Source organism: Nyctibius grandis, chromosome 2 (assembly GCF_013368605.1).
Source record: "Nyctibius grandis isolate bNycGra1 chromosome 2, bNycGra1.pri, whole genome shotgun sequence".
Taxonomy (NCBI): domain Eukaryota; kingdom Metazoa; phylum Chordata; class Aves; order Nyctibiiformes; family Nyctibiidae; genus Nyctibius; species Nyctibius grandis.
In genome coordinates, this window is record NC_090659.1 from 55905594 (window position 1) to 55932279 (window position 26686).

The following is a 26686-nucleotide window of genomic DNA, read 5'->3' on the forward strand; positions in this document are numbered from 1 at the left end:
ATCTGTCGTCACTCATTTTAGCTATAAATTAAGCAAATATGTTTGGTAACAGCTACTGATTTGTGGTCTGAACAAGTTTTAGAGAACTTTTAACCATGAAAATCAGAGATTAGTTAAAAGGAAAAAAATAAGGTCAGTTTTTGTTGTACACAAACTCTCAATAATGCTTCACCTTCCAGAGGAGTTAGCTTTCACCTGTGGATTCTGTGCTCATGGTCTATGTTTACAAGAGTATAGCATTTAAAAAACACTTTTCCCTCTGCATTTCAAGTGTCTCTAAAGAAATCCACTCTTTTTGCTCTTAGTGTCAAACATACACCGCTCTTGACTGAAATTCCTCTGCTTGGAATATAATTCGATAAACAGATGTCACCACTGGAAAAATACATTTTTCATGGTAGTGGACAAGCTGTTTTCATTGCTTATTTTGTAATGGCAAAGAAGAGAAGAACTTGCTGCTCTCAGCTTACAAGGAGTGACTGCCAACTTTTACTGCCTGCTTGCTAACCAGCTTGTCCTCAGCCAGTCAGCAGTTTGAATTTACAATTTCTGAAATGTCAGTATGGAGCAAGAGTGCATTTATGTGCATTATGTACAGCGTTTCGAAGCACTTCAATCTATAAATTATGTTGATTCTTTTTTTCATATAGTATAGTTAGTTAATCTGAGGACTGTGTATATACACCTATGGACATACTTCCAGATTCAACAAACCCATAGTAAGCATAGAAAATAAAACTGGTTCCCTATTAAATGTGTTAGAGCTGATAGAAATGTACATGCCTCGTGTATTAATTGATACTGTAGATGTGGTACTGCTTTTGACTGTAACTATTAAACCATTGAATGAAGCCCTAAGAGACAGGAATATTTTCAGAGAGCAATTCAATGGCTGTCTTGAAGGCCAGGCAGGGAGGGTATCAGCAGGGTTATCTGCACATATACTCATACACAGACTGCAAAATGGATGTTTGTGTGTCCACTTATTATCAGTAACTGTTTAACATGATCATTTTGTTTAATGACATGTTTCATACCGAGCTTCTTGGGAGATTTCTGCTCTTGTTTTGGTAGATGTGTAACTTCACTTTTTTTAGAAGTCAAAGAGAATAGCTTCCTGTTGGTTATCAGGAGCAATTGTGTAGAAGACACATCACTGGTCTTTTGTCCAAAATCTTTGCCGTGGTGCTTGCTGGAATCATGGTTCTTGCAGGCAATGTGGAAGCACGGGTCCCAGGCAGGCATGTCAAGATGTCCCTGCTGGTTCAGGAGCAGGCATTGCTTGTGCCCACTCCAGAATATCCGCACACAAGGATTCGACAGCATCCAACCGCTCGATTTGCACCAGTTTGGTTAGCAGTTCTGGGATGCTGTAACCTGCTGTGCTGATGCGATCAAATAGCTGCATGCCATCTGTCATACCACCTATCTCATCTCTCTTCAGTCCAAAGCTCTCGGCAAGGTGGCGCCACGTTTTCACTATGGCTTTTTCTGTGTTGTAGGTTGAGCTGAGCATTCGGCTGGTCTTCTCCAGGCAATCAAACGGCAGCTCCGTAGGGCTCAGACCTGCAAAGGGAGGTGTTTATTGTCACATGGCTCTGTGCAGGAGTCTTGACTATTCAATACATGTATTAAAGTACTACAGTATATTTTTAGCAATAAGTACAGCTAAAATCTTTAAGTCCATGTCTAGCTCCCAAGTTATTACTGTATATTACCAAATTAATTCTTCCTAGTGACAGTAGGGTACAATAATTAGAGTAAAAAGTTGTCTGGGAAAGAAGTATTAGATGGGTTGTATGAATTCCCATGGCACTGCCCCGTCCTTCAATAATTTACTAGCTGTTAGAAAAAGTATATTGCAACCATGTCCCTAGTGAGCAGCTCCATTAATACACCTCTGCACATCAGGCTCAGCATTTGAGCTTGAGAGACAGCTCTGACCCTTCCCGGAGTCTGTCACCAGCAGCTGCTGTAACATCTCTGTAACTGAAAGTTGCCCTTGTAGGAATATGAGGAGTGAGGTGAAGCAATGGTGCCAGATGCTTGCAAGCACAGAAGTTCCTGCAAGTGCTCGATTGTCATTACTATCACTGAATCTCTAGAGAGGATTTAACATTCATCCTGTGGGGAAAAAGCTATTTTTTCCTGGACATTTTTTCTATGCATTCATGGTCATAGAATAGAGGAGAGAATCAGCTACAGCACTTTTACAAAACCAGGGGTTTTCTTCTGTAGTTTTCCTTCTTCATACACAACAGCAGTAATTTGGTGGGAGATAGAGCTCCCTGAACCACAGAAAACCCAAAAGCACATGTGTATGTGTGTGTGTGTGGAGTAAATGCAGTCATGTCTTCTGCTCTGCAGGGAACTTAATTCATGTCTCTTCTGCCAAAACAGTCCAGGTAGTCAAGTGGTAGAGAGGGTTAAAACACTTAAAACACTGACTTACTTGGAGACTCCACTTTTTGTCATGAGAAGTGGGACAGCATTTAGAGAAGCAGAGTAGGTAGAGACTTGTGTCTGAAATGCAGTACTGACCCTCCCCAAATCACACTTTCATACCTGGAACTAATTTCTATCTATTATCCAAGGGACTAAACTAATAAATCAAACAGTTTTTCTCTAGATGGGGAATGCAAGAGTGCTTCTCCGCAACTTGGTCTGCGTGCGTGTCCCAACACGACCATCCCAGCTTTCCATAGGAAGGAAGGCCATGCACATGCCTGGAGAGAAGCCGTGGCATGCTCCAGCCCAAACCCAGCCTGGCCAGCTCTGGGGTCAGGGCACCACGGTTCTTCCTGGCAAATGAGTGCAAACCTACCTACAGACAGACTGTCTTTTCTGGGTTGGGACTTTCTCCTTTCCATAAGAAGGCAGAGGCCTTTCTTATTTTATAGCAAATGCTTGTGATCTAATTTTGCGCAGTTAGCATAGGTCCAAGTTTTGCACACTCACCTTCTGCAACATCACATACGTTAGCATACACGTCAAGTATCTTTTTCCTTCGACTTTGAATCTAAATGAGAAGATTTTTATTTAATTATTTTTTCAGTCATGGTAGTCAACAATTAGCAGACAGGAGTGGAGAACCTGTGGGAGATCCTCATTTTATGGCACTAGGGGTATCACATAATGTCCTCAAGGGTCCCCTTTGAAGACTCAAAGAAAAGGACACAGCAATTATTCTGAGAAGCATAAACCTACTTCTGATTTCACTTTCTACTGCTAGAGATCTTTCTTTCCATCTTCTAGTCTCTTTTTAGATCAATTATTCTTCTGCTCCAAGAGTTTATGTATTTTATTTCTCTTTCAGACTGAAGCAAACTCCTGACAATGAAGACAAATTCAATACCGTGCACACAGGCAATTAATGCAGGGATGTCCAGGTAAACCAGGACAAGACTGGCCGCAGGAAATTAAATTCAGACTGAAATTGCCTTCTTCCAGTAGTCTAAGAGGACTGTAGGGGAGGGGATCTTCCTTTCTGTTGTTTGACATAGAACTGCTTAGTGCATTACTAATTAAATGTATTTCCTTCCATGATACATTGCCTGGTTGAATCTGAAACATTTTACAGATAGATAAAAAAAATCAGTGAAGCTTTGGACAGGGAAAATCTGAAGCCCAGGGTGCTCTAGTCATTTTTGACAAGAAAGAAACTCAAACTGAAAACCTGACATTTTTCCAAGCTGAAAATGGACATTTTGATACAGTTTCATTTAGCAAAAAATATTCTCAAGGTTTGGCTTTGGATCCAATGTAGAGTGAAAACAAATGTCAAAATGTCATGAATTCTCAGGGACTGGAATTGTCATCCCTCTGCCAGCTCTCATTAGGACTGAGCTTTCTGAAAAGCTGTCTTTTTCATAGGACTCTAGCATTATCTCCACGAATTCACCACTTTCCACTGCAAACCAGGCTAGAAAAAAAAGCTCTGCTTTCACTATTTTGTTTTGTGGAAAGATTTTCCTCATTTTATCTCAGCTATAAAGGGCAAGGCACATCAATGCCTTGGATTAATGGACTTGCAGCTGGAGACCACAAAGTGGCTGCTCCACCTGAATGAAGCTTGTCTCGCAGGGCAATGCAGTGCAGGCACTGATTGTCATTCACATATTCTTGGTATAATTTACATGCGCTTAATAGTCTGTGTTGCTATTGTAGGCTTGGATTAGCTGTTTCAGAACCTTGTAAACAGGAAATTTTCTTTTAATGGGGTTTATTAAAAGTCATCCTAAGCAAACTATTGGATGCTTATTTTCATTCTCCTCTCATTTTTAGGGCAAGGAGAGAGATTAAATAATTCCATGCCCATGAAGAATTGTACAGGATGCTCTTTTTACCAGATCCAGAAGGTAGGGGATTTGTAAAGCTTATGCTGAAAGCAAACAGGTAAAGTTGAGCCTGATGGTCCTCCATGTGGTAGCTCATTGCATAATGGTTTTAGTTTTAACAAGGAAGGAGCAGACTTGGATAAAAGCAGGCATTCCACCTTCTTTACCCTCATCCAACAGCTACTTAATACTCTTTCTTGTACTAGAAATGTTCCTTAATCTCCAGCCTGAGGCAAATTACTTCTAACTAACTTCTGGCAACTGGCTTAATTGTGAAATCTTAGGTATGGAGCAGAGGATCTTGATGCAGTCTGCATGTTCATTGAAAGCTTTGTCTTCAGCCTTGTCAGCAGGCTTCAGTCCATGAGGAGTATGTTAGAACAGAAGGTCTGAAAGAAATAGTTCCCGCTTCAGATGTGCTCATGAGCTACCTATCTAAGTCACTCTGGAGAATGTATCTATTATATACGGCCTTTAGAAGGCAAGCCGCTTCTTATTAAATGTTCTGATTTCACACATACCCAACTTGTATTACCCAATTTCAAGTCACTGCCTACAGAAGTATGATAAAGTTGGATATTTAGAGAGACCTCAGAAAAGTGAATTTCAAAATGTGAGCATTGGAGTAGTAAGTTATTTTCAAATGGTCATAACTGTCTACAACCAGAAAAACATTTCTCTTGTATTGAGACTTTGTGTGTCTAGACTCAGCTGAAAAATGAGCTATTTTAGAAAGTTTGATCTGAACCACCCCAACCATTTAAAACAGGAAAAGATACATTTTCAAACCTTTTTATTCTTAAAAGCTCTATGATGTTTGATATTAGTGATGTGATTTTGTCCTAGGTATTGCAATTTTAAAATTGTTTTTGAAGTACTAAAAACACACAAAATATCTGAGCAGACACTTTCTTTTCAAGGATAGTTTCATGTTAATATAAACTAAAAAGTGTGGGGGAGGTGTGGCCTTAACTATGCCTTGAAATACTCCAAGTGAGATAAAACTCCCTGAGCAGTACACACTCAGCAGGAAGAAGTGAAGGCCTTCCACAGCAAAACAAACAGTAGATTTACAGTGTCCTTCCGAGCACAGGAGTGACCTTCAAAGCACGTGTGTGTTTTTCAAAATTATACACAAAAAACAAGCACAACACTGTATATTATTGAAAAGCCTGTGGCATGGAAATACCAATGATACTGGGTCAAGGCACTCAGATGTTACACTGCCATATGAAGACAGCCATGCTGTTGCATTATTTTTCTGTCTTGGATTTTCTGTGGTAAATGTAGCATCAGGGTTAGTTATATTAGCATTAGCTATATTGGGGTTTTACTGTTGTTTTTTTCTTTCTTTAGACTATAAAATATAATACTTAAAAAAGCAAAGTTACTACTCTTGTAGGAAATTTGGTTTTCAGCCCTGAACAACCCAAACTATTCTATGATTCTATGAGGAGATATATATATATATAGATAGATATATATGCCATTATGCAAAGGAGATTCTATAATAAATTTGTCTGGAGAAGCTCTTGTAAATTAGTCTGCTCTGCACTACAATGCATTTTTGGGGGTGATAGTTTGTATATTGTTTTCTTAAAAAAAAAGCAACACAGAAAAAAACTCTCAATTTTTAAATCTCAGAATAGCCTTACCCCAGTTGATTTGTTGCTTGTAGAAGATTTATCTCTGGCCAAATGCACTAAAGATAACAAGCATCTCTCTGGAGTCCCTTGTTTGTCAACTGCAGCTTCTTCATCACTATCCATGCTACGACTTAAAAGTCGTTCATTCTCAGAAGATGCATCATTTTCACTGTAAAATGAAGGATACGGTTATCTTAGTGAAGTCTCTCATGGGTTGACTCCAACCACCCCCTTTTTGCTATCCTAGAGTAATGGAATAAAAGTGTTTTCCATTTTTTTAAAATACCTTTCCTCCAAAACCCTGTGAATGTAACTGCATTCACCTGCCCAGGGTGTATGTATAATGCCCACTAAGTTACACAGTCATGCATATCTTGCAAGAATCCTTTTATAGAGGGATTTTCCACTGAGGACAGTGTTTAGCCCACCTTAATTGTGTTAGCCTGCCAGGTTTGTCCACCACACAGACACAAGATGAGGAAACTATCACACCGTGCCACCCAGATTATGCTATGGACAAGGAGTTTCCTTAAGACCCATCGCAGCTATTTTTGCTCCCCCTGCCTGAAAGTGAAGGGTAACCTTACTAAGGGCATGTATGTGAGAGCAGCACTCAGGTCCCAGAAATGGACCTCTCAAAAAAAGATGGAGCCCCAGGAGCTGATGAACTGGTCACGGAGGGAATGGGGAGGACACAGGTTTCTCTTTGGTAACGTCTGTCATCCTCTCTTAGAAACCGGAGGAGGAAAAGCCTACTAAGGCATCTAGTCTTTTCCTTGCTGCAGCAAGCTACCAGTATAGCCATCTAATTCCCAGTTCTCCCTGTAAGAGGTTGAAAGCACAGGGGCATCACAGGGGCCTGAGTGGGCTGTGACCCAGAGCATGTAGTGCTCAAGGTAAGGTTTTAAGATAAGGTGGCTGTGGTCACCTTAGCTCTAGCACAATCTCTAACAGCTGCCACTTTCCCATGGACAGGTTATTCCTTAGTCTGATAGACTTGAAAAAGTTGGTGCTAATTACTTCCATTTTGTTGTTCATGTATTCCTCTGCATCAGGATGAATGGTGACTCTGGCCCTCCCCCACTTCAGTCAAACTGGAAGTATATTTATCATTTACCTACCTTTTAACAGCCTTAGCTGGAGTTGCTGTAAGTTTTTCAAACTCTTCTTTCTCAGAGAATATCACAACATTATCTGTAGATCAACAATTAGAGAAATTTAAACTGTCAATGAGTTTCCAAACCAGTGTTTTGTCTCAGGAGCTGGTTCTGCTGGCAACCCTACTACAAACATAAATCTCTTTGCTACCTTTTTAATTGCTATTGGAGGATTAAGTGACATTCTGGAAGTACAAAAGCTATTATACACAATTATTCAGTAAACTGACATAGATTTTATAAAAAGTTCAAAGGAGAAATTATAATTAAGAAAAATGCATTAAGAGTATTTAAGTGTCTTGGACAGGAAAAGCAAAACTGAAGCAACTTATACCTTGCACTTCTTTCTTCTCTTCTTGTGTGTTAGCCTGAGCTTCAACATTTTTTACTGAGTGGCTCTTGCAACAGGCTAGAATATAAAAATATGACACTAATTATTCTCAGAAGCTATCTAAAAATAGCATTTGCAGCTAAAATTTCATGTGCTGAACAATTACCTTGAGCAGAAGGTTTTGTTTTCACAATGTAAAACATGATGATGAGGACAATGGCAATAGCCATTATGAAGATGGTAGACATTGCAATTATAAGAGCTGTAGCCAGATGTCCTTGTCCTGAAAGATCTGCTGGAATAAACAAAAAAATATTTTCAAAGGAGCAGCTCAGGATCAGAGAATAGTTAACAGTTTGTGGTCTGCTCTACACTTACATTTTCATACTTGTTTAGTTGATCTGAGTCTTGGTTACTTGTTAAGCATTGAAAAACTTAGCGTTATATCTCAAAGGCAAACTAATTAACAGTTTTTCAAAATCATGACATTTATGTTGCAATAACCAGTTAACAGTATTCATAAAAATATTTGAAGACATGATCCACCAGATACAAAGGCATAGGAAATCATATTATCTGCTAATAATACAGGAAGCTATATGTAGGAGTAGCAACTTTCTAACACTGTATTCTGTGAAACAGCATTGAAGAGAAAAAAAAAACAAAAAACAACCAAGATGAGAGCTAAATTGACTGTTGATAACTATGGTTGCCTCAAAAGCTTTGCAGTAAAAAGAAGAACAAAATGCATATGTGGAAGGACCGATATATTTCTAACCAAGACTTAAAATGCAGCATGGCTAGAAGGTGAATTTAAAATTACGTATGTGAAAAGGTATTCAGAAGCAGAATTTGGATGCGAAAGAATACAACTGGAAAGCCACAAAAGGATGCAGAAAATGACAGATATGCTAAAATGCATGAAAACTTTATTTTTTCTGAAAACATGATCCTCACGATCATGTTTCCAGACAGTACCAGGAAGATCAGCTAGTCAGGACCTCATTAACTTCATCTTTCCTGTTGTGTCTTCTCAGGTTCACATATTTTTAAAACCTAATAATCATGCTGGAGAACTGTTTATGTTAGCTCAATATGAGACTGGCCATATTTGTGCATTAAATTATTTTCACCAGTCCAAGCTAAACTGTGCTGAGGCATAGTGCCATTTCTATATGGCTACAAATAATGAGCTAAATTTATTGCTGGCATTACCGAGTACAGTTCAAATCCATTTTAAGTCCATCTGATTAAAACAGCGGTGCTGATTAACCAAGAAATAAAAATTAATTCTGAATTAAAAAAAACACAGTTTTGGAAATCTGGAAACAGTGGCAACGAAATTCACAATAGGTATTTTTAGTTTGGTTGCACTTTGTTGATGCTATTTTCAAAACAAACAGCTGCTAAATTAAATCTGTGAATGTGTTCTTACCTTTGTGAGCATGCTGGTAAGGCGAGAAAGTGCTTGTGCCAGAGGTACTTGGGAAAATGGCTGAAATGCCAGAGGTAGCCCCCGCACCTGCAATAGAAACAGAAATGCCATAAACTTCCATAGTTACTTTGTAGAGTCAAAGCAATAGCTTGTCCCAAGTAAACAGAGCCTTTACTTAGCTTGATTGCATTTCTATCATGTTGAAAATCGTGTTACAGAATACATTTTTGCACAGCATCTAGAGGAAGGGGAAGAAGTCAAAGCTCCTGAACGGTTATGAACTTAGAAGAAACCCAAGCATCTTCAGATACACACACAAGGCCAACTGTTATATACAGATTCCCGTATTACAGATCTGTCCTGAGTAGCAGAAAGTTTTCCAGGATCCAGTTGATGACTTGAACTGTTTATAACCCCCACTCCATTATTTGCAACTGCAGACCCCAAGTCCCAGCTGGTACATTCATCAAATTAGTCCTTTTCCCAAGCATCCTTCACTAGCAGGATCATTGTGGAACTCTGATGGTATGCAAACCCTCATGACCCCACAGGAAAACCTAGGAAAGGTGACAAATAACAGCGTTGAATGCCTTTCTGTTCCTTGGAGCTGTGCTATCATAAAAGGGACTACCAGAATTTCCTGCAATCTAGCTGGGCAATACGCTTCTTATGATTCCCCTGTCAGTCCAAATCTATATTCTGAGGAGGCGGGAAATCCACAAAAAAAATGAAGAACTTAAAGGAACACTTCACGCTGGCAGAGGCATGAGATTGTCCAATAGCAGTTTCCATGTCTAAATTCTACAGCTAAGTTTAAAAGTTAATATTAATCTTTCAGATGGTGTCATACACCAAGCTTTCAAAGCAGTACACCAAGTCATAAGTTAACATATTTTGACAATACCAGACAATACTGAATATTGTTGGGAGTAAGGCTGTAGATCGGAATGCTTTCATACAGGATGGTGCTGGCATAGCATTCCAAAACAGAATAAAAACATTAGGGTTGGGAGAAAACATTCTCTTCATTCTGAAATAATCTTTCACATCATTAGTAAGCAGGTTTTGCAAACAACTGCTACCAACAGACACTGAAAAACACCTTCTGGCTAGGACGGGGTATGAAATCCCTCCTGCTTTGTGTTAGCTGTCTATGGAAAAAGTCCAGTGACGATTAAATTCAGCAGACATAAAGGCAAAAGACTGTCCCAGTCATCTGGTAGGGTGCACACAGTACACGGCTCCACAGGCTAGTTCGGCAACTAGAGTAGCTGAGAACTAAGTGTGCCATTATTTTGACCTAGTAAATATTACGAGAAATTAAACCCACCAGGTAAACTTGACAGGAAATAAAGCAGTCTGGAATGGTCTGAGAAATGTTCCATGGTTAAGAACAAAGCAATACACATGTTCTTCAAATTAAGAGAAATGTTTTCTAAAAAGAAAAAAAAAAGTATTACCTAACATCTTTCTTCAAAAGAAAATTTCTTTAACAATGGTAAAACTTCTTTCAAACCTCATTTGTTGGAAGGAAATGGATTAATTTATTATAATTGCTTTTTTTTTCAAGCTGAAGAAGTGTTTTCATAAAGTTTTAAATATACTAATTTGTTAATTCAGATGCTTTTCATATTATGTAAATGACAGGCAGATTATGTAAATCTTGCCTCTGGTCTATCTCTGTGACAGACTTCCTTCTAAGAAGAACTAGTTATGAGCTCCAGAAACTGCAATGTAGCAGTAAAACATCTAGATGTCAGTAGATGAAGATGTCACCTTCATGTAATGGACATTAAAGACAGGTAATTTGTTAAATTTTCAGCAGTTTTTCACAAAACTGAAGTGAATCACCCTTGGTCTCAACCTATGTATTTACTCATCATGGCTGGACAATGGAGGAAATTTAGTAAACAGCCAACGCTGTAGCCCCATGCTTTCCTTCACACCCACAGCTACCCAGCTTACGCCTATTCTTGCAGTCCCCCTGGCAAATCTAATTACAGACAATTGCAGTTCTGTGCAGTTCTTGCAAGCTGCAACAAGTCAACAATAGCTTTTCTTCCACTGCTTTTCAGTTAACACAGGCAAGCCGTGCTGCTTTGTCTGCGTGGAGTTTATCTAACAAGCTTCAGCTTGTCTCCTCCATAAGAAGTTTTATCAAACTCTCCTCTCTTTCTTTTCCTTAATCTGAAATATGTAGTCATTGAAGTATTGCTGCCTAATCAATCTTTCAGTTGTTTGGTATTGTTAACCTCACATTTTTCACCTGTCTGTGAAAGGCAGCAGAACCTTCCAAGGTGGGAAGTCACGCAGGAGCACATAGAACAGGAATGGTAAGGAGGAGAGTCATCCATTTTTCATGCAGCATCATTGTCACGCTTCACCCAGCTCTAACCCACATCAGGACAAAACATGTTGCCCACGCCATGCATGCACGTGCACGCACACACACATACATGAGCCTCTCCTGTGCACAAGAGTGAGCACCTTCAGCTCCGGAGCCTACATGCGAATTTTCTTGAGTTGTGTGGGAATGGGGCGACTTTGTCCTGTAGTGCCTGTCCCAGCAAAATCAAGGCTGGTGCTAGAATGTGATGGCCTTTTACATATGCCTAGGTGGGAGTTAGTCGTTATGCATATTTTAAGCCTATTATCAAATTTAATAATTTGGCATATTTATTATGAGCCAAGATTTTTCTTTAGATGTGGCTTAGAAGAAAGTGCCAATTCATGCACCTGCACTACAAGGGGAACCAAAAATGCCAGCTTCTGCAGAAGTTCAGTTCATATCATTTTTACGTGAGCAAAAAGAAAGAGAACTTGTAGCTGCTGCTTTTTTCCAGTCCAGCAGTACACCATGACTGCAATGTCAGTTGTTCCTGTGCACATCAGTTTTGCATCCCGATCACATTATTAATTCTGGTTCCAATATAGGTGACAAATACATAATGTAGAAAGACATAGATATAGTTCAGGCAGAGACATCCTAAGGTGCTACAGCACAACATATGGAAACAACTCTATTTTAAACACAAAAAAAGACTGATGGCTTAATATAGCTGTGCAAAAGAGTGGTTTATATTCCTGGATGCCTGGAAGTAATATTGTAGGAATGTGATAAAGACATTAGGAAAGAAGTTTATCACTGAAGTATGGTCAGCTCTTGCTTTATAAATGTTTTTATTTAAAAATTGTAATTTAGTTATAATTTTCTTGGAGTCTAAATAGAGTTTCATTTAAAAAACATACTTATTGTTTAAAAGAACAATGGAATTTATATTCACATTTGAATGTTTGTGGTTTTTTAGCTCAAAAGATAGCTTTAACTTAAATTGCCGTGCAGTCAGCCTTTTGTCCTCACAGTGAACAAATGCTGGGCAATATAATTTTTTTTTTTTTTTTCAAAGAACCTTTCTGGTTTATGTAACAGGATTATTACAGTTCATGTGTCTCAAGACAGATTTACAATAAGAAGTGACGAACAGAACTACCAGATTTGTGAAAGGAGGAGGGCACAGGGAGGGGAGGTTTTACCAACATGCCCCCTTGCAAGTGTTTGTGAGTGAATAGAATCTGGTGCAGTAGGAGACCATATGTGCTCCTGACATACGTTGCTGTGGGTGTCAGCTTACTGGTCCACGCAAAGGACCACTGCTTGTAGTTAGCACCAGCTTTTTTTGAAGTTAGTTTAGTACTTAATGACATATTGTAAAAATACACAAAATGTGTATACCACATACTATCAGAGTGACCCTGAAATAAGAAGCATTTAAAAAAAGTCTTTGTGTCTATATGTATCTATTTCTTGCTGTTGAGTGTAGTTAGCTTTCTCCTCATGCATCCCCCTTTTCACAGCCGTGGTCCATTTATGAATGGCAATGCATACTTGTTACTGCCAGCCGAGCTGCGAGTGCCATCATTGAGACTGTTTTACAGGAGCAAAGTAAGATAAAGCACACATGCAAATAAATAACTAGCGGCCTGGAATATGAGACGAAAAATAAATTCTATTGAGTTGAAATTCAATAAAAGTAGACAGTTTATGGCTGACAAAGTAATCGAAAACTGTATTATAACTAAACCTAGTCATAAATAAAGAGCTAGATATTTAGAAAGCAAAGGGCAGAATTTTCAAATTAATGTAAATCTGTATTCAGGTACTTACACGAAAAGTTTGGTTTCAAACTTAAGGAAACAACAATTCATATGGAAACCCTGTGCACTTGGAAAGTCATGAAAGCTGAAGCAGCAGTCAAAGCCAAGCCATTCTCTAAGGAGTCTACATATGACTTCAGTAATCAAACATTAACCCGCTCTGAAAATATTGCAAATCACTAATAACAGAGCATATCCTAGAGAACAGAGGATTGCCTGGCTGCTCTTTATTTTACTCTCTTTTATTTTCAGGGAACATACAGAATACTATAAGGCAAGTTACTCTTAATGTTTCCTGGAGCCACAAGTAGATACTTCACTTAGTGTAGGTAGTTGTTAAACCAGGAAGAGCATGAAGTAAATTAATTCCTGAGATTGAACCTTCTAAAAATGGTGATAGCGAAGTTCCCCCAGACTTTTATTTTAGATCTGGTCATTCTCACTGTAAGTAACCACTACTCTTCAGACACCTAAAAGGAAGTATTTTATGCTGTTGTGCTCTCTGTAATGTCTTTAAATGTTCTATTTCTTTGTCCTTTTATTTTGCCAGGGCAGGGAAGCGGTGATGATTAAGGCCGCATGGCCTTTGTCTGACAATTTATTTGCATCTGTTGTTGTTTTGTTTAGGATGCACTGGGAGCTCTAATCATTGCACGTACTGGAAGGCCATAGGCACACACTTCATGAATTATATCTACCTCTAGGAATTCAGTGTTACCACCTCTGTCTCTGTGCAACACGAAAGGGATAATTGCCATTTAAACCCTACTATGATGGCTTCAGAAGCGTTGGAAGAAAGAGAATGGACTCACACAGAGCTGTTCTCCCATTCCCCCTGTGCCTTGGTGGCCAGGCTGTACAGGTGGTGGAAAGCTGCAGCTCTACAGGTTTTGCAGCTCATGAGCTTGGGCAGAGCGATGCTGAAGAACCCTGCAATGTTTCCCACGGACGGGTGATGCTCACTGTGGGGGCTGCAGCTCCAGCACAGGTGAAAACATCAAAGTCATTGGAGTTTTCTTTCAGGAGAGCTGCACTGGGACCACATGCCCTCCTGAGTGATACCCGGGCCCAGCTTTCCCAGCATCTGACGACAGCAAACCCCATATTTGCTTCTTAGATCCCATCCCTTGAAGGTTTATGGCTGAGGCTGGCCAATTTTGTCGTAAGATTAGGTTCTTTTCCTTATATAGACAAACCCTAAGGGGATGAGAATTAGGCCATACCACCAGTGAACAATAAAGCACTGCCTTCAACGTTTCTCCCATTCCACATGTGAAGAGGAATGGGGTGTTCAGAGATCAAACAACTCAAAAAAAATAGAGAAGTTTGTTAGCTCCAGCTAACAAGCCTATTCACTTGTAAGCGTAATTTGAAACAGAAGGGGAAAAAAAAGTCCTGATGTTGATCGTACTACAAAAGGACAAAACTCACAAGGAAAGAAAATTAGTGATATTACAAAGAATGGAGAGTTAAAATAAAAATCTATGAAAAAATATTTTTCACTAATACAAGTGGTTTTGGCACTAGGCTTGTTTGCATTAAGCATTTCAATTAAGGAGGCTGAGTTCTCAGTCTTCAGTACACAGGTATGGACGTGACCCCTGGATTACAGCTTGTCACACAAAGCCATCAGCCTGTTAGTCAATTGTTCCATCTCATCTGCTTAGATGTTTTTGAAGTTCTAAAAATACAATAATAAAAATGATCTTTTCCATTTCTAGATGCCGTTCGCTCTCTGGTAATTAAAAAATAACCTGACTACATATGTTTTTCCTTTATTGTTTTTCTTTTTTTCTTTTTTTTTTTAATTTTCCTAAGCCATCATTGGTAGGTGTTAGACTAAAAACTTACACGGGTTGATTACTGCATCTGTTTTCATATATAAAACCAGCAAAAAAGATGAGAGGAAATGACAGTATTTTGTGCCCATGCACACTTATGATTATATACAGTAGACTAAAAAGAAAACCCTCAATCAATTGCCAAAGTTCTCTAGATCAATAATCTGAGTAGAAAAGGATTTGTGTATTTGATATAGTTGTGTAAATACAACTTCAAAGTAAATGTTCTTCAAGTTTTTGTAGCGGGGTGTGATTTTGTTTTCCTCCATCATTTTTGAACTGGAATGGGAAATATCAAAGTCTGAACAGAAGAGCAGAGTTAATATACATAAACTGATAGAGGATCGCAGCTGCTAAAAGATAAAATCTCTTCCAGCAGTAACTGTACCTCTCTGCCAGAGAAGCTCCATGTAGGTTTAAATTTTCTGTCTTTTGCATATACTTTTATATTGGATAAAAGAAAAAAAAAATTACAACAAAAACACTCTATGTAGTGAGAGGCCTCAAGTAACTTCAATTCCAGAGGTGTTGACAGAAAATCCAACATCATTAACTGTGGGAAGCCACATCTTAAAGTGGTTTGGTGCTCATTACCTTCGTACTTTGATTTGCATAGGAAACCTGCCTCCCCTACTTTTTGCAGTGTTGCTATTTATCACAGAGGTATCACATCCCAATTTACTGTCAGCAAGGGTCACTGATGGCTCACGAACTACTTCATGCTCTGCTGAAGGTCTCGCATCTTTGATGTTTTGACATTGTGCTCTTCTGTGCTTAGCAGACCAGTCGTGAGGCTCCTACACAGTAGACTTGAGGGAGCTGCATGCTCAGAGCCCAGAAGTCTTACATAGGTGTTTTACAGTGCACAAGGTATGAAAAATCACAGTCTTTATGGTCATGTTTACCCTTTTCCTGGTAAGAAAAAAGCTTTCCTGCTACACAACACACATCCTTATGCTCACATATGCACAGCCCCTTCCCCGTACGTGCCCATTGCCCACAAGCTGCCGCTGAAGCCTGCTATTCCTCCCAGACTGCAGAACACTATTGCTCCCATCCTTCAGTCCAGAGAGAGAGTTTCAGCACTGTAACCTGATGATATATTTGCCTCAATTAAACCTCTGACCTCTGTGAAATGTCTCCCTCTCCTCCCCCTCCTTTCCATGCTATTTTGTGCTATTTAGGTCTCAAGTCCCTTGAGAGGAAAAAAAATAAAGGTGACGCAGGCCCATCACGGAATTTCTTTCTCACTTCCAGTCCTTTTTACACTAATATTTCCAGATGCTGGGACATGGGGTGTTCATCTTGTTTCCTCAGCCATTTCAAGGTTTATTGACTGTGTAGGAGATGGAAGTTGCACAACGGGCTCTTGGAGTTGAAAGCTATTTGTTTACCCTTTGATCAAACCTAAATACTTTTCTGCCAGACATAATGTATCATAAGGCAAATTCTCTGAGCGGGTTCCCATGCTGCAGCACACATACCCTGCTTTGCTCTCCTTCTGTCCTCTAACACGCAGGCCAGGCACTTTCCTAGCAAGGTATTCTTCCAGCTACGAAGAGCACCACTGTCCTCCAACCCTGTCTCAAACCTAATGAAGGCCTGAAATGGGATTTATCTGACGTCATTTTTCTGTCTAGAAGTATAAAGCCAGAGCTTGTCACCCCTGGTTTCCTATTTTTAAGTAATTTGGTGCCTTTTTTTCCTTGCAACCCATTGGGTCACCTTTCTCCAGCAGTGTGCCATATGCAAGACTGAAGAAAAGGCAGCTCTAGGGGAGAGGCACCCTGGCAAAGTTTAGGCTCCTGAACTCTGTTCAATGCTATTTTTAAGTCTCAAGAAAGGAACGAAGATGCCTGGCACCGTATGGAGTTCTCTAAGGCCTTCTGGGTCCTCCACCATGACAGCCAGAGGGGTGAGCAAGGAGCGCCATTACACAGAAGTTGTTCTGCAGAGAGGAACCATTCCTACTAAAGAGCTGATATTATCCTTCATATGACAGAAACTGCTTGCTCACATCAAGAGTATGTGCTCAGAGTTTGGAATTTGCAAACCTCAAAAAATTATGCAGTTGTGCAACACTGACATGATGCCTTTTCTTTGCTCTGACTGGTATAATCTGATGACAGTGAAACATGTGATAAAGAGGATTTATTTTTGATCATTTGCTAATACCAAATTTTATACTGCCACAACAACAGTGAGCCTTTCAAGAGGTTCCTGTAGCAAGGCTGATTTTCCATGAGTACAAATTATTGCCTACGAATTAGGGAGCTGCCATTCCCAATAGCATCCAGAGGTTTAGACATCATAAACCAAATTACCTGAACTTAATGACTTGAGGGATTTGGACTTTAAGAAGCTTTCCCACTTTTTGAACACTTGTAATCAAACGTTTGGTTTCATAGACTCAATTAAAAAGGTAATGTGTACTCTTTCTAGGACTAATGTTTCCTCCTACCTTCATACCTAGTCAATTTGTCAGTTTATGCACCTGCCTAAATTCCTCCCAAAGAAAATAAATATTTATTCCTGGGTTTGTCAAGTTAGAAATTGTGTGTGGTTAATCAATTGTGCAATTCATACTTTCCTCACAGAACTAAGCACATTATATATAGTATCTGCCAGATATCCTATAAAAGACAAAGATTTGTTTTTTGAATTGAGTAATAGCCGTAAGATCTTCTGGTAGTTCCTTGCCAAATCAGAGAGCTACAACATGTTTAATACTACTATAAACCCATTTCAGCATATGTTTGAGACAGACCATCAGAGCTGAGGAAGTGATTAATTTCTGGCTATCGGCTAGCAGCAGGCATGGTAGTATTCCCATCAACAGGGCAGCCAGCCTGTACATGCACATAGGAGAAGGTGTGTCCGCATCTTTTCCTCTTACTATATACCCTCATCTCCCACTGAGACTACTAACCTCATGTTTTCACTTACCTCTTCACCTTCTTCCCATACCTTACATTGGGGTCCTCCCCAGCACCCTTACCTCACCTCCTAATACAGACCTTATCTCACCAAAATCAAGCTCACCCTGCCCTCACCCACTCCTGCTGTCTCAGGCAGAAGTGCCTGTCTCAGAACCAGGTGGGTTTCTGCAGCCAAGTGGGGTGAGCAGCTTTACGAAGGACCAGCCACTTTGCATGCAGACAGGTCAGGGAGATGACGACTCCACCCGGGTTGTTACTGCTCCCCAGGAGCTCTGTGAAGCAGTAATTATCCCCTGGCTCATCTGAGCTCTTGCACTTTAGGAAAGGTGGCAGCTGTTGATGACCTATCTTCCTTTGAAGTGGCTCGCAGACCACCAATGACACAGTTCAGCAGCATCTGAACTCAGTAACTGCTATTTATATACACAAATAAATGCTCGGCAACTTTTGTGTCAACCTCTGCTTTCAAATCAAGCAGGCAAAATATTGCAATTCTTTTTAATGATAAAGACTTTTAAAAGAACAGAACATGGACAGGATTTTGGTTTTAGACGCATCAGGTTTTTCTGGGGGACTGCCCATTTTTGTCTGTTGGGGTTTTTTTTTAAAGCTTTTTCTCCTGATCTGCTCCAGGTTCTCTGAGGGAGTGTCAAAGTAATTTGTTGATTCAGAGAGAACCTCATTTTCCTTTTCTTTTTCTCACTTTCTTTACCCCCTAAAGGAGAAAATGGTCTTCTGGGAAGTTACCTCTGCTTTATAGTGCTGGTGTGCGACTGTCCCTCCTCTCCATGGTATGGGATGGGTAAGCCATTGCACACACGTGGCATGCAAACTAACTGGTACTGCTAGGATGTCACACACATGCACATACATCTTTTTTTCAATTAGCGAACTACATTTTGTCAATGAAATCTACAGAATTATCTCTCTTATCAGGGCTGATTACCACATGCTAACATCAACCCTTGTACCACTTTGAAACCAAAGGATATGAAAAGGTGTGATGCACTTTTACTAGGATCTACAGTGCTCCATGTTTTCTTCATAGCTAAACTGAAACTGAATTAAAAATATACACAGATTTGTGACTTCCTGTACCTACTCGTTAAGTAACCATAATAAATCCTGTATGGGATGTCTTAAGAGATGAAAACTGGAGCACAACTGAACAATAGCAGGTCTTAAAATCAAAGGTTCTGATCTCCCCCCAAATGTTCAGCATTTGCTCCCTTTGCTGGCAAGGCTAGTTGGAAGCAGAAATTGCTTTACTGGAGACGGACTTATTGTTTGAACACAATAAACATCACTGAAAGACTTCATATTGAGCTTCCAGATGATTCCAAGCCAAAACCAGGTGAAATACACAAAAAATGCCGAACACTTACATTCCTTGGTGTTAGGAGGCGCCAACAAGCATGAGTAGCAAACCATCCCATATATGTTTCGAGGTCTGTTTTCCAGCATGTAGTAACTGAAATGAAGGGCAAGATGAGGCAAAACAGTGTAAATTAATACGCTACAACTGAGCATGGTTCAGCACCAACCAATTATACTGAGATAAAATCATTTTTAAAAAATTTTATAAGCAATTTGATGCAAAGATTATTCATTTTTTTCAAACTGCCTGAATAGAGACAGTGTTTCTCTTCTTCCTTTCCTCCTAAAAGGCAATTAATCAACCATCAAGCCTACATGACAAGAAGTAGTGTCATTGCCTAAAACAACACTATTCTCCCTGCTGAGTTGAAGCTGCAGTTTACAGCATGCCCTGAAGTAAGATTTTTCAAAATAAGGCAACACTATTTTTTGAAGCAGTAATCTTTCAGGCAGGACGACCAGTTGGATATAGTTGGCTAATTTTCTTCACAAACACAATGAGAATAATCTCCTTTATGTTAGAACCAAATCTGAGCCAAATCAGAATTAAAAAATACAGGAAAACACCACCCTTACAGGGAAAGCCAGATTTACAGGTTTGGGTTTTTTTTACTTCCTTGCTGTATAGTTTATAAGTTAGTTCTTGATAGCGGAATTACAGTGTGAAGGAAAGGTTTTCATGATTTGAACTTTGGGGCTGCTAATAAAGTTAGTGTTGAAATAAGGTAATTGGTTATGCAAGAATTGGATCGACATGCAACCTAATGAGTAAATTACATCAATATCATACACAGTTGACGTTATGGATATGTCTTTACAAATCACTTGATAATCACTACAAATTTTAATGAAGAAATGAATAAATTCATAACCCATTCTATGTAGACAGGTACTCAACATAATAAACAGTTTACACAACGGGGAATCTTGTTTTCTGCTCTCACGTACCTGTCTATGCAGGTGCAGTATGTTTTTTCTGGAAAATGTATGCATTGTTAGGAAATTACTGCTGAAACTGTCCATCAAAATCAGATGGTCATTCATGAATGACCCATCCTACAAGTAAGGGTCCAGGAAATGGAGTACACAGAGATGCAAGGAGGGGATGAGGGCTGGAGGTACCTCAGAGAGGAGGTAAACTCAACATGGTTCCTCCTTTCTTTCTTACTGGTTTTAAAAGATTCACCCTCACTCTTCCCTTCAAACGTCTCTTGTGCCCCATCTGCCACTCTACCCTTCTCTCAGGAGCAAAACTTCATCTTTCCTCTCTTATGGGGACCTGCGTAATGTTAGCTTGTGAAGCAGTTAATAAGCAAGCAGGAAATGACTGCCAAACCACAAAAAAAGAGTGGCAGGCCAAAGATGCATATAAATCTATAAAGAAAAATACAGGACAGTTAGGATCCACAAGGAAAGACAAACAGCCCTTCTGACAGTTAATTAAATCAAGCTGGTAGAATATTTCTTGGTTTTCACCACAATGCAGAATGGTGGAGGACGTGTAAAGAAAACTGGAGGATGCTCATGGCAAGCAACTGTTCACCCCTGTGAGTAGGAAGCTCTGCAGCTGCAAACATTAATGATTCATCCCTGTACCAGCAACAGATTTGTGTTTCTGGCTACTTTGCAATGCACCAAATAGTAAAAGCAATGTTGGAAATATCTGATCCCTTTATATCGCTAACTATGGAGAAGAAGTGGCCCAGTAATGAAGTAATGAATTTTCATGGTGTTACTCTTCCACCATGAGACTCATTCTTTCTCTTTCCTTAGCACCTGCCAGGCTCAGATTTTTAAGTGTTACATGCAAAATCCAAGAGTAAAGGCTAGACTGAAAAAATGGACTTAAGTGTTTTCCTGCTTAACACCATCGTGGTTTATCTCGGGCTGCCCTTGGTGGTATCATGTCACACTTAGGGACTTGGCCCCAGGTTTAGGTCTACCCTTCTGCAGGGACCAGGGTACCTGGGACCAGGGAGGGATGTTCTCATCAGGGGACAGTCTGCAGAAAGACAACAGAGAGGTGTTGAGCACATAGGTGGAGGCATCTGCTGCCTTATCCAGAACTGCAGGGAGGGACCTTATTTCATTAGAAATTCACTGGCTAAAACTTTTCATTCAGAAAACAGAGGAAAGAGCTCATTCCTTCTCTTAAAACACCTCAAAGAAGAGAACTGAACCTGGATTTGCTGTAACCATGGACAAACACATGAAAAGGGGAAGCGAGTAGCAGAAGCATCTCTGACTATGTTTTAAAAGAAAATGATTCCTTTGCAATTCCATCTTGTGAGGAGACCAGGGACTTACTCTGAGCTGAAAATAGGTGCTGGGACAGCATGAGGGATATGTATCTGTCTTCATTTAGCCCACACCCAGGGCTAAACAATAAACAGTTTTCTTTCACCCAATGTGCCTTCCCCAACCAAGAAAGGGAATTGGGAAAAGGAGAGAGACTCTTGGGTTAAAGTTTAAACAGATTTAATAAAATAAGGAAACCAATATTAATGCTAATACATGGTCACAGTCTTGCATCCTTCTCATGAGTGTGACAAATAGCGTTATTCCTGTTTTATATGGAAGGGAACCTGGACACAGAGAAGGAGTGGATGATCCCTGCTCTTGTACCAAAGGTCTCCTTCTTCCTTAAAACTGATATTAGTAATAGTGAAAAAATAGAAGGAAAAATATATAATTACCCAGCACCTATTTTAAGGCAAATGATAGAGGAAGGCACTTGTAGCCACTGGGAAAAGGCTGCCAGTTCAGTGGTGTTCTGTCTAAAAAACCTCAGAATGTGCCACTTGCTCATCTTTTCCTCAGGCTGCTTTACTGAGCTGGTGAAAAATAGCAAAGGGATGAGATGCCCCTAAATATAGATTGCAGCATGTGGGCTGTTACCTTGAGGAGGTCTGCAGCACGTTACAGAAGCACAGCCCTCTGAAAATGGAAACCTTAATTTTTCCCTCCCATTGACTCAGGGGCTCCTTGAGGTTTACTGCCCAGGCAAGGGAGCACTCTGCCAGCTACCCCTCACCCTGGTACCTGGCTATCCCTGTGCCACCAGGGGCAATGAGGAAGAGTGGCCAGTCAGTCAGCGCTGCTCGCCAGCTCTCTGCTCTGACGCAGGGGCTCTGCATTTCCCTCGCCATCACACAGGAGCAACCTCTGGGGTCTCTAAGTCACACAAGGAGTCAAGGCAGCTTCAAAGCTTGTTTTAGCCCATGTATAATTTATCTTGAGAATTTCATCTCTTCAAGCTTAGAGCAAGAGGGTGTTTCTCCTTAACTCCTGCCTTTGCCAAACTATCCAAGGACCTGAGAGTCACACACAGAGTGGCACACAGCCAGACTCTGGCAAACCAGTTTCTGCTACAGGTTACACCTGTGCAAACACAGTGTTTTGAGATTACTCCCCAAGCACCAGCTGTGCAAGCTGATTATTTTCAGCTAGCACCCCGCTCCCACCTGAGTGACCTCATTAGTCCTGACAAAATTGCAAAACAGCAACTGTGGCCACTGTTTAACTTGCTTGTTCTTTATGATGTATGAGGGGAAGTCAAGAGGGAGCTCTTTACAAATCACATCATCAGTCTGCTCAGCTGGCAGCTAAGCAAGTCCTCCTTTTTATTTGTAAACTGTGAAAATTTCACACGGACTCACTGACAGAATAAACCTGGAAGGTTGCAGGGCCTCTTTAACAGGGTTTCCTGCACCGTAAGTAGTGTGGGTTATACAGTGTCTGCAAACTGCACAAAAGCCAAATGTCAGCAGGAATTACACTTCTAAACCAAAGAGGCACACTGGCAGAAACTGAAAAGGTATGTAAGGTGGGGTTGTGTCTTAGAATATTTACTTACCCTACAAAAAACACATTGAGAAAGCAAATGTGTGCTTGGGTTTCAGGCTTTAAAAGATAACATGGTCAAGAATATGTTGCTAACATATTCAATATAGCAATTGCTTTCTCACCATTACTATCAGAATTATACTGAGCATAAGAGACCATTAAAAAGATGGACTTAATAAACAGCATCTATTTTAAGACCTTTCAGCCACCCCTGGAACTTGTTTTGACTCTGAACAACAGCACACACCCCACATTAACAGCTCCTTAGACCCCCTTCTGTTGGCTAGGAAGGACCCTGAGAGACTAAAATGCCTCAGTAAATCTCACCTAACAGCTATGTTAGCTAATGCTGTCAACTACTGACAAATTTGCCAGCTGGTCACATCTAGAGAGGAGATATTTTATATTCCTAAAGACACTGTAGTGCCAGCATGGACCCTACAGGGTATCCAAGGCATCTTCATGGAGCTTGTTCATAGGATGCAGGACTTAGAACACGGACATCTGAAGCCGCAGCTGGAGGCCAAGCTGGATTTCTTAGAGCATCTAAAATGGCACTGTGCACCTGTGTGTGGGTACCTGAGCTGTTCCCTTTCCACTTCTAGTAAGAGGAGAATTTTCAGTTTTTCTAGTTGTTCTCAACAGTTGTTTCTTCAGTGAGATTTCAGTAAGATTAACGACACCTTCTGAGACACTAAATTCACCAACATTTTGAAACATTCACCAGCTTTTGAAACATTTAAATGTATTGTTTCAGCAGAGACTGAAAAGCATAATTCACCAGTATTGTACCTACAAAGTCAGTTAGGAGATGAAGAGAGACTGTCAGACATTTTGATGTTAAAAAATTATTTTGCAGTGCCTTGGGTAGAACAAGAGTGGTTAAATCCTTACCCTGGGAGACAAGGACCACACTCTGCATCATTCTCCTGATCACCAGGTGTCATGACCGTGGCTCGAAAAAAAACCCTCGCAGTCCTTGTGCCTCCTGCATATCTGATAACCTCCTCTGGAAAACTTCTCTGAAGGACAGGGGATGCAGCCGTAGTCCTCATCTTTGGTGCCATATCCACATGTCTGCAACAACACAAAGTCACTGAGAAGCAAGCTTGTGCCGCACACTGGCTTCTAGCAAAAGGGAATGTTCATAGCCTGGCCTGTTGGCTTTGCGGCACAATGTCATACCAAGAGATAAACGTTTGTTGCTTGGTCCCTCAGTGTCTGTTCTAAAAAGGCCATGGAGGGATATAAGGATGCAGCACGCTGTGTCCTGGAGAGGGAAAAGGGGAACCGGTGCATTGTACTCCTGGAAAGCGGCCCCCCATAGCTATTTATATCATATTCCAGCAAGTTATGGAAGTGAACTTCAGCTGCTGCTCAGATAGGAAATGAACTGAAAACTGAAGAGAAGAAGATGACAAGGAAAACACAGCTGCAGCAGGGATATCAGCGATCTTGCTTTCATGCTTGGAGAGGCCAGAGGGAACATCGCAAAAGGCAATGTTTGGATGAGATTTCGTAACCTCTGAACTCACACGTCCCAGCTGAACATTACATTTAGATTAAATAAAACTAAAACCAACTGGTTATTATTCAAACATACTTGTTCAGGACTACCAACTGTGTGAAATTCTTGCAATAGGATGTTTATCCCATTAAATCCAAACAGGATTTTAGTAATTTATTTTTTAATAAGCAACAATTATCTGCGGTAAATCAAATGGTTACTTAGGAGCCATAATTTAAAACGTTGCATGAGCATCCAATTTCCTCTAGTGCCAAAATATCTTAGTGGGAGAACAAAATTAAATTCTTGGTGTGGGGGGGTCAGCAAGCACGCCAGACTAACTGACTTATCACACCATGCTGGAACAGCAGCGTCAGATTTTAAATAACTGTTGAGATGAGAACTGACTGGCAGAGACTGTGTGTGAAATTTCTACTTTTAACAGGCTGCTCCTGGAATGTGGTTTTCCAGCATTTACATGTGCGGTGCCTCGCTCTCATGACATACTCGTAAGCGTGAGCACTCCTGCTTAAGCATCTCTGTCCTTCTCCATTTTCTCTCCTATCCATATATTACCACCACGTTACAAAGCATTTGTTTTTTGCACTTGGTGCTCAGCATGCGTCCCACTACCAGCAGAAGAAGCTGAATTTACCATGTAAGGCTCTTCGCCCGGCTCGCACTTGGGGCAGTCATGGCACATGCCCGTGGTCTGGTTGTAGTATTCGTTCTCGCCGCAGTTGGAGTATTCGGCGCTGGCGGAGTACACCAGGGAGACCTGTCATCAGAGAGCATCCCAGAGCACCGTCACTTCCACTGCCTTCGTCCCCCATGCCTCGCCCCCTCCCCTTGCCCAGCTGCTGTGACTCAGAAGGCGACAGGGACGGTATTGCAGCGTGAAACGCCCCTAAAGCTCAGAAACAGAAGTGCCACTACATGGCACAGAGGCAGGTATGGTTTTCAGCAACCTGGTCCTGCTAAGAGTTTCTCAGAGCACTGACGTTCATGCTTGTTGGCACAGCTACTCCTCAAAGTATTGAAGGCCATGATTCCTAACCTATTAATTCCCATGCTCTCCTGTGCAGCAAATGCCTGAGTTTGCACCCTTGTCCCTCCCAGCTCCAATGAGCCTTCATAAATGTGACTGCAAGGGACAATTATAGCAACCTGAGATAATGAGCTGCCTCGGGCCTCAACCATGATAGGGTTGTGCTTCCTGTGACACCCAGGCTAACCAGCTCTTCCAGCACCTTCTGTCCCTGCTCCATCCTGAGTCCTTCTCCTTCCCCCTCCTGCCTAGCAGCTTCTGTCTAAGCAGCATAAGCCTAGGTGTTTTATTGAATGGAAACCAATCACTTCATTAGTGTTCAATCCCTAAGTCATCTGTAGCTGTGCCATGACACTTCACAGATGTTTGCAAAGACCCAAGCAGAACCCAGTTATCTTTGCATGCTGGAGAGACCTGTACGCACATAAATACCTACCACCAGGAAAGGGAACACATGAGTCCATTTACGTTCACCCAGGTGAGCCATGCTGTCTTGATATTTTACCTGAAAAGACAGAATCGGTGATTGTTTGTGAACATGAGTAAATATTTGTGTGCATTGCCAAAATAAGAACAAAAGGGCTCACAAGCAGAACAAAGGTTACATGGGAGCAATGCCCGGAGGTCTAAACAAAGAGAGGGGGAGATGTGCACGTGCACTCACACACACAGACCCGCTACACACCCTCACTGCGCATCTCTTTCCTCTCTTTGAGAAGATCAATGGCACGAGGGAGCCCAGTCTTGCAACCTTCATAAAAACCTGTCAAAGGTGAGGAACCAGTTCTGACCCCCGGCATTTCTTGGCTTGCGGAGAAACCCTCCCACAGAGGAACCGAGGGCTACATCTCGACCGCTGAATGAAAGAGGGATGCGGATCAGTAGCCTGGCTTGTGTCCACACCGCTTAGTGCCTGACCCTGCTAGATCAGATTAGTCTAGGAAAGATCTAGATGGAGCAGCCAAAAGCAGAGCCAGGGAGTGAACCGATGGCAAGCAGCGTGGGCAGCCAGCATGCCAGGGCTGCACCTTCCTCGCTGGCTCTTGCGGATCCACTGAGAAAGCCCA

At 40.9% G+C, this 26686-nt stretch overlaps 1 protein-coding gene across 1 annotated transcript; it reads right to left on the minus strand.

Moving 5' to 3' along the window:
- Positions 1-1246: 1246 nt before the first annotated feature.
- Positions 1247-26118, minus strand: EDAR (ectodysplasin A receptor). Its single transcript, XM_068395387.1, is given in 12 exon segments — positions 1247-1566; positions 2959-3019; positions 5993-6152; positions 7105-7177; positions 7475-7549; positions 7638-7766; positions 8907-8993; positions 19227-19312; positions 23959-24029; positions 24031-24141; positions 25227-25349; positions 26056-26118. Coding segments are annotated over 12 exon segments (1347 nt in total). The 5' UTR covers positions 26107-26118.
- Positions 26119-26686: the final 568 nt, after the last annotated feature.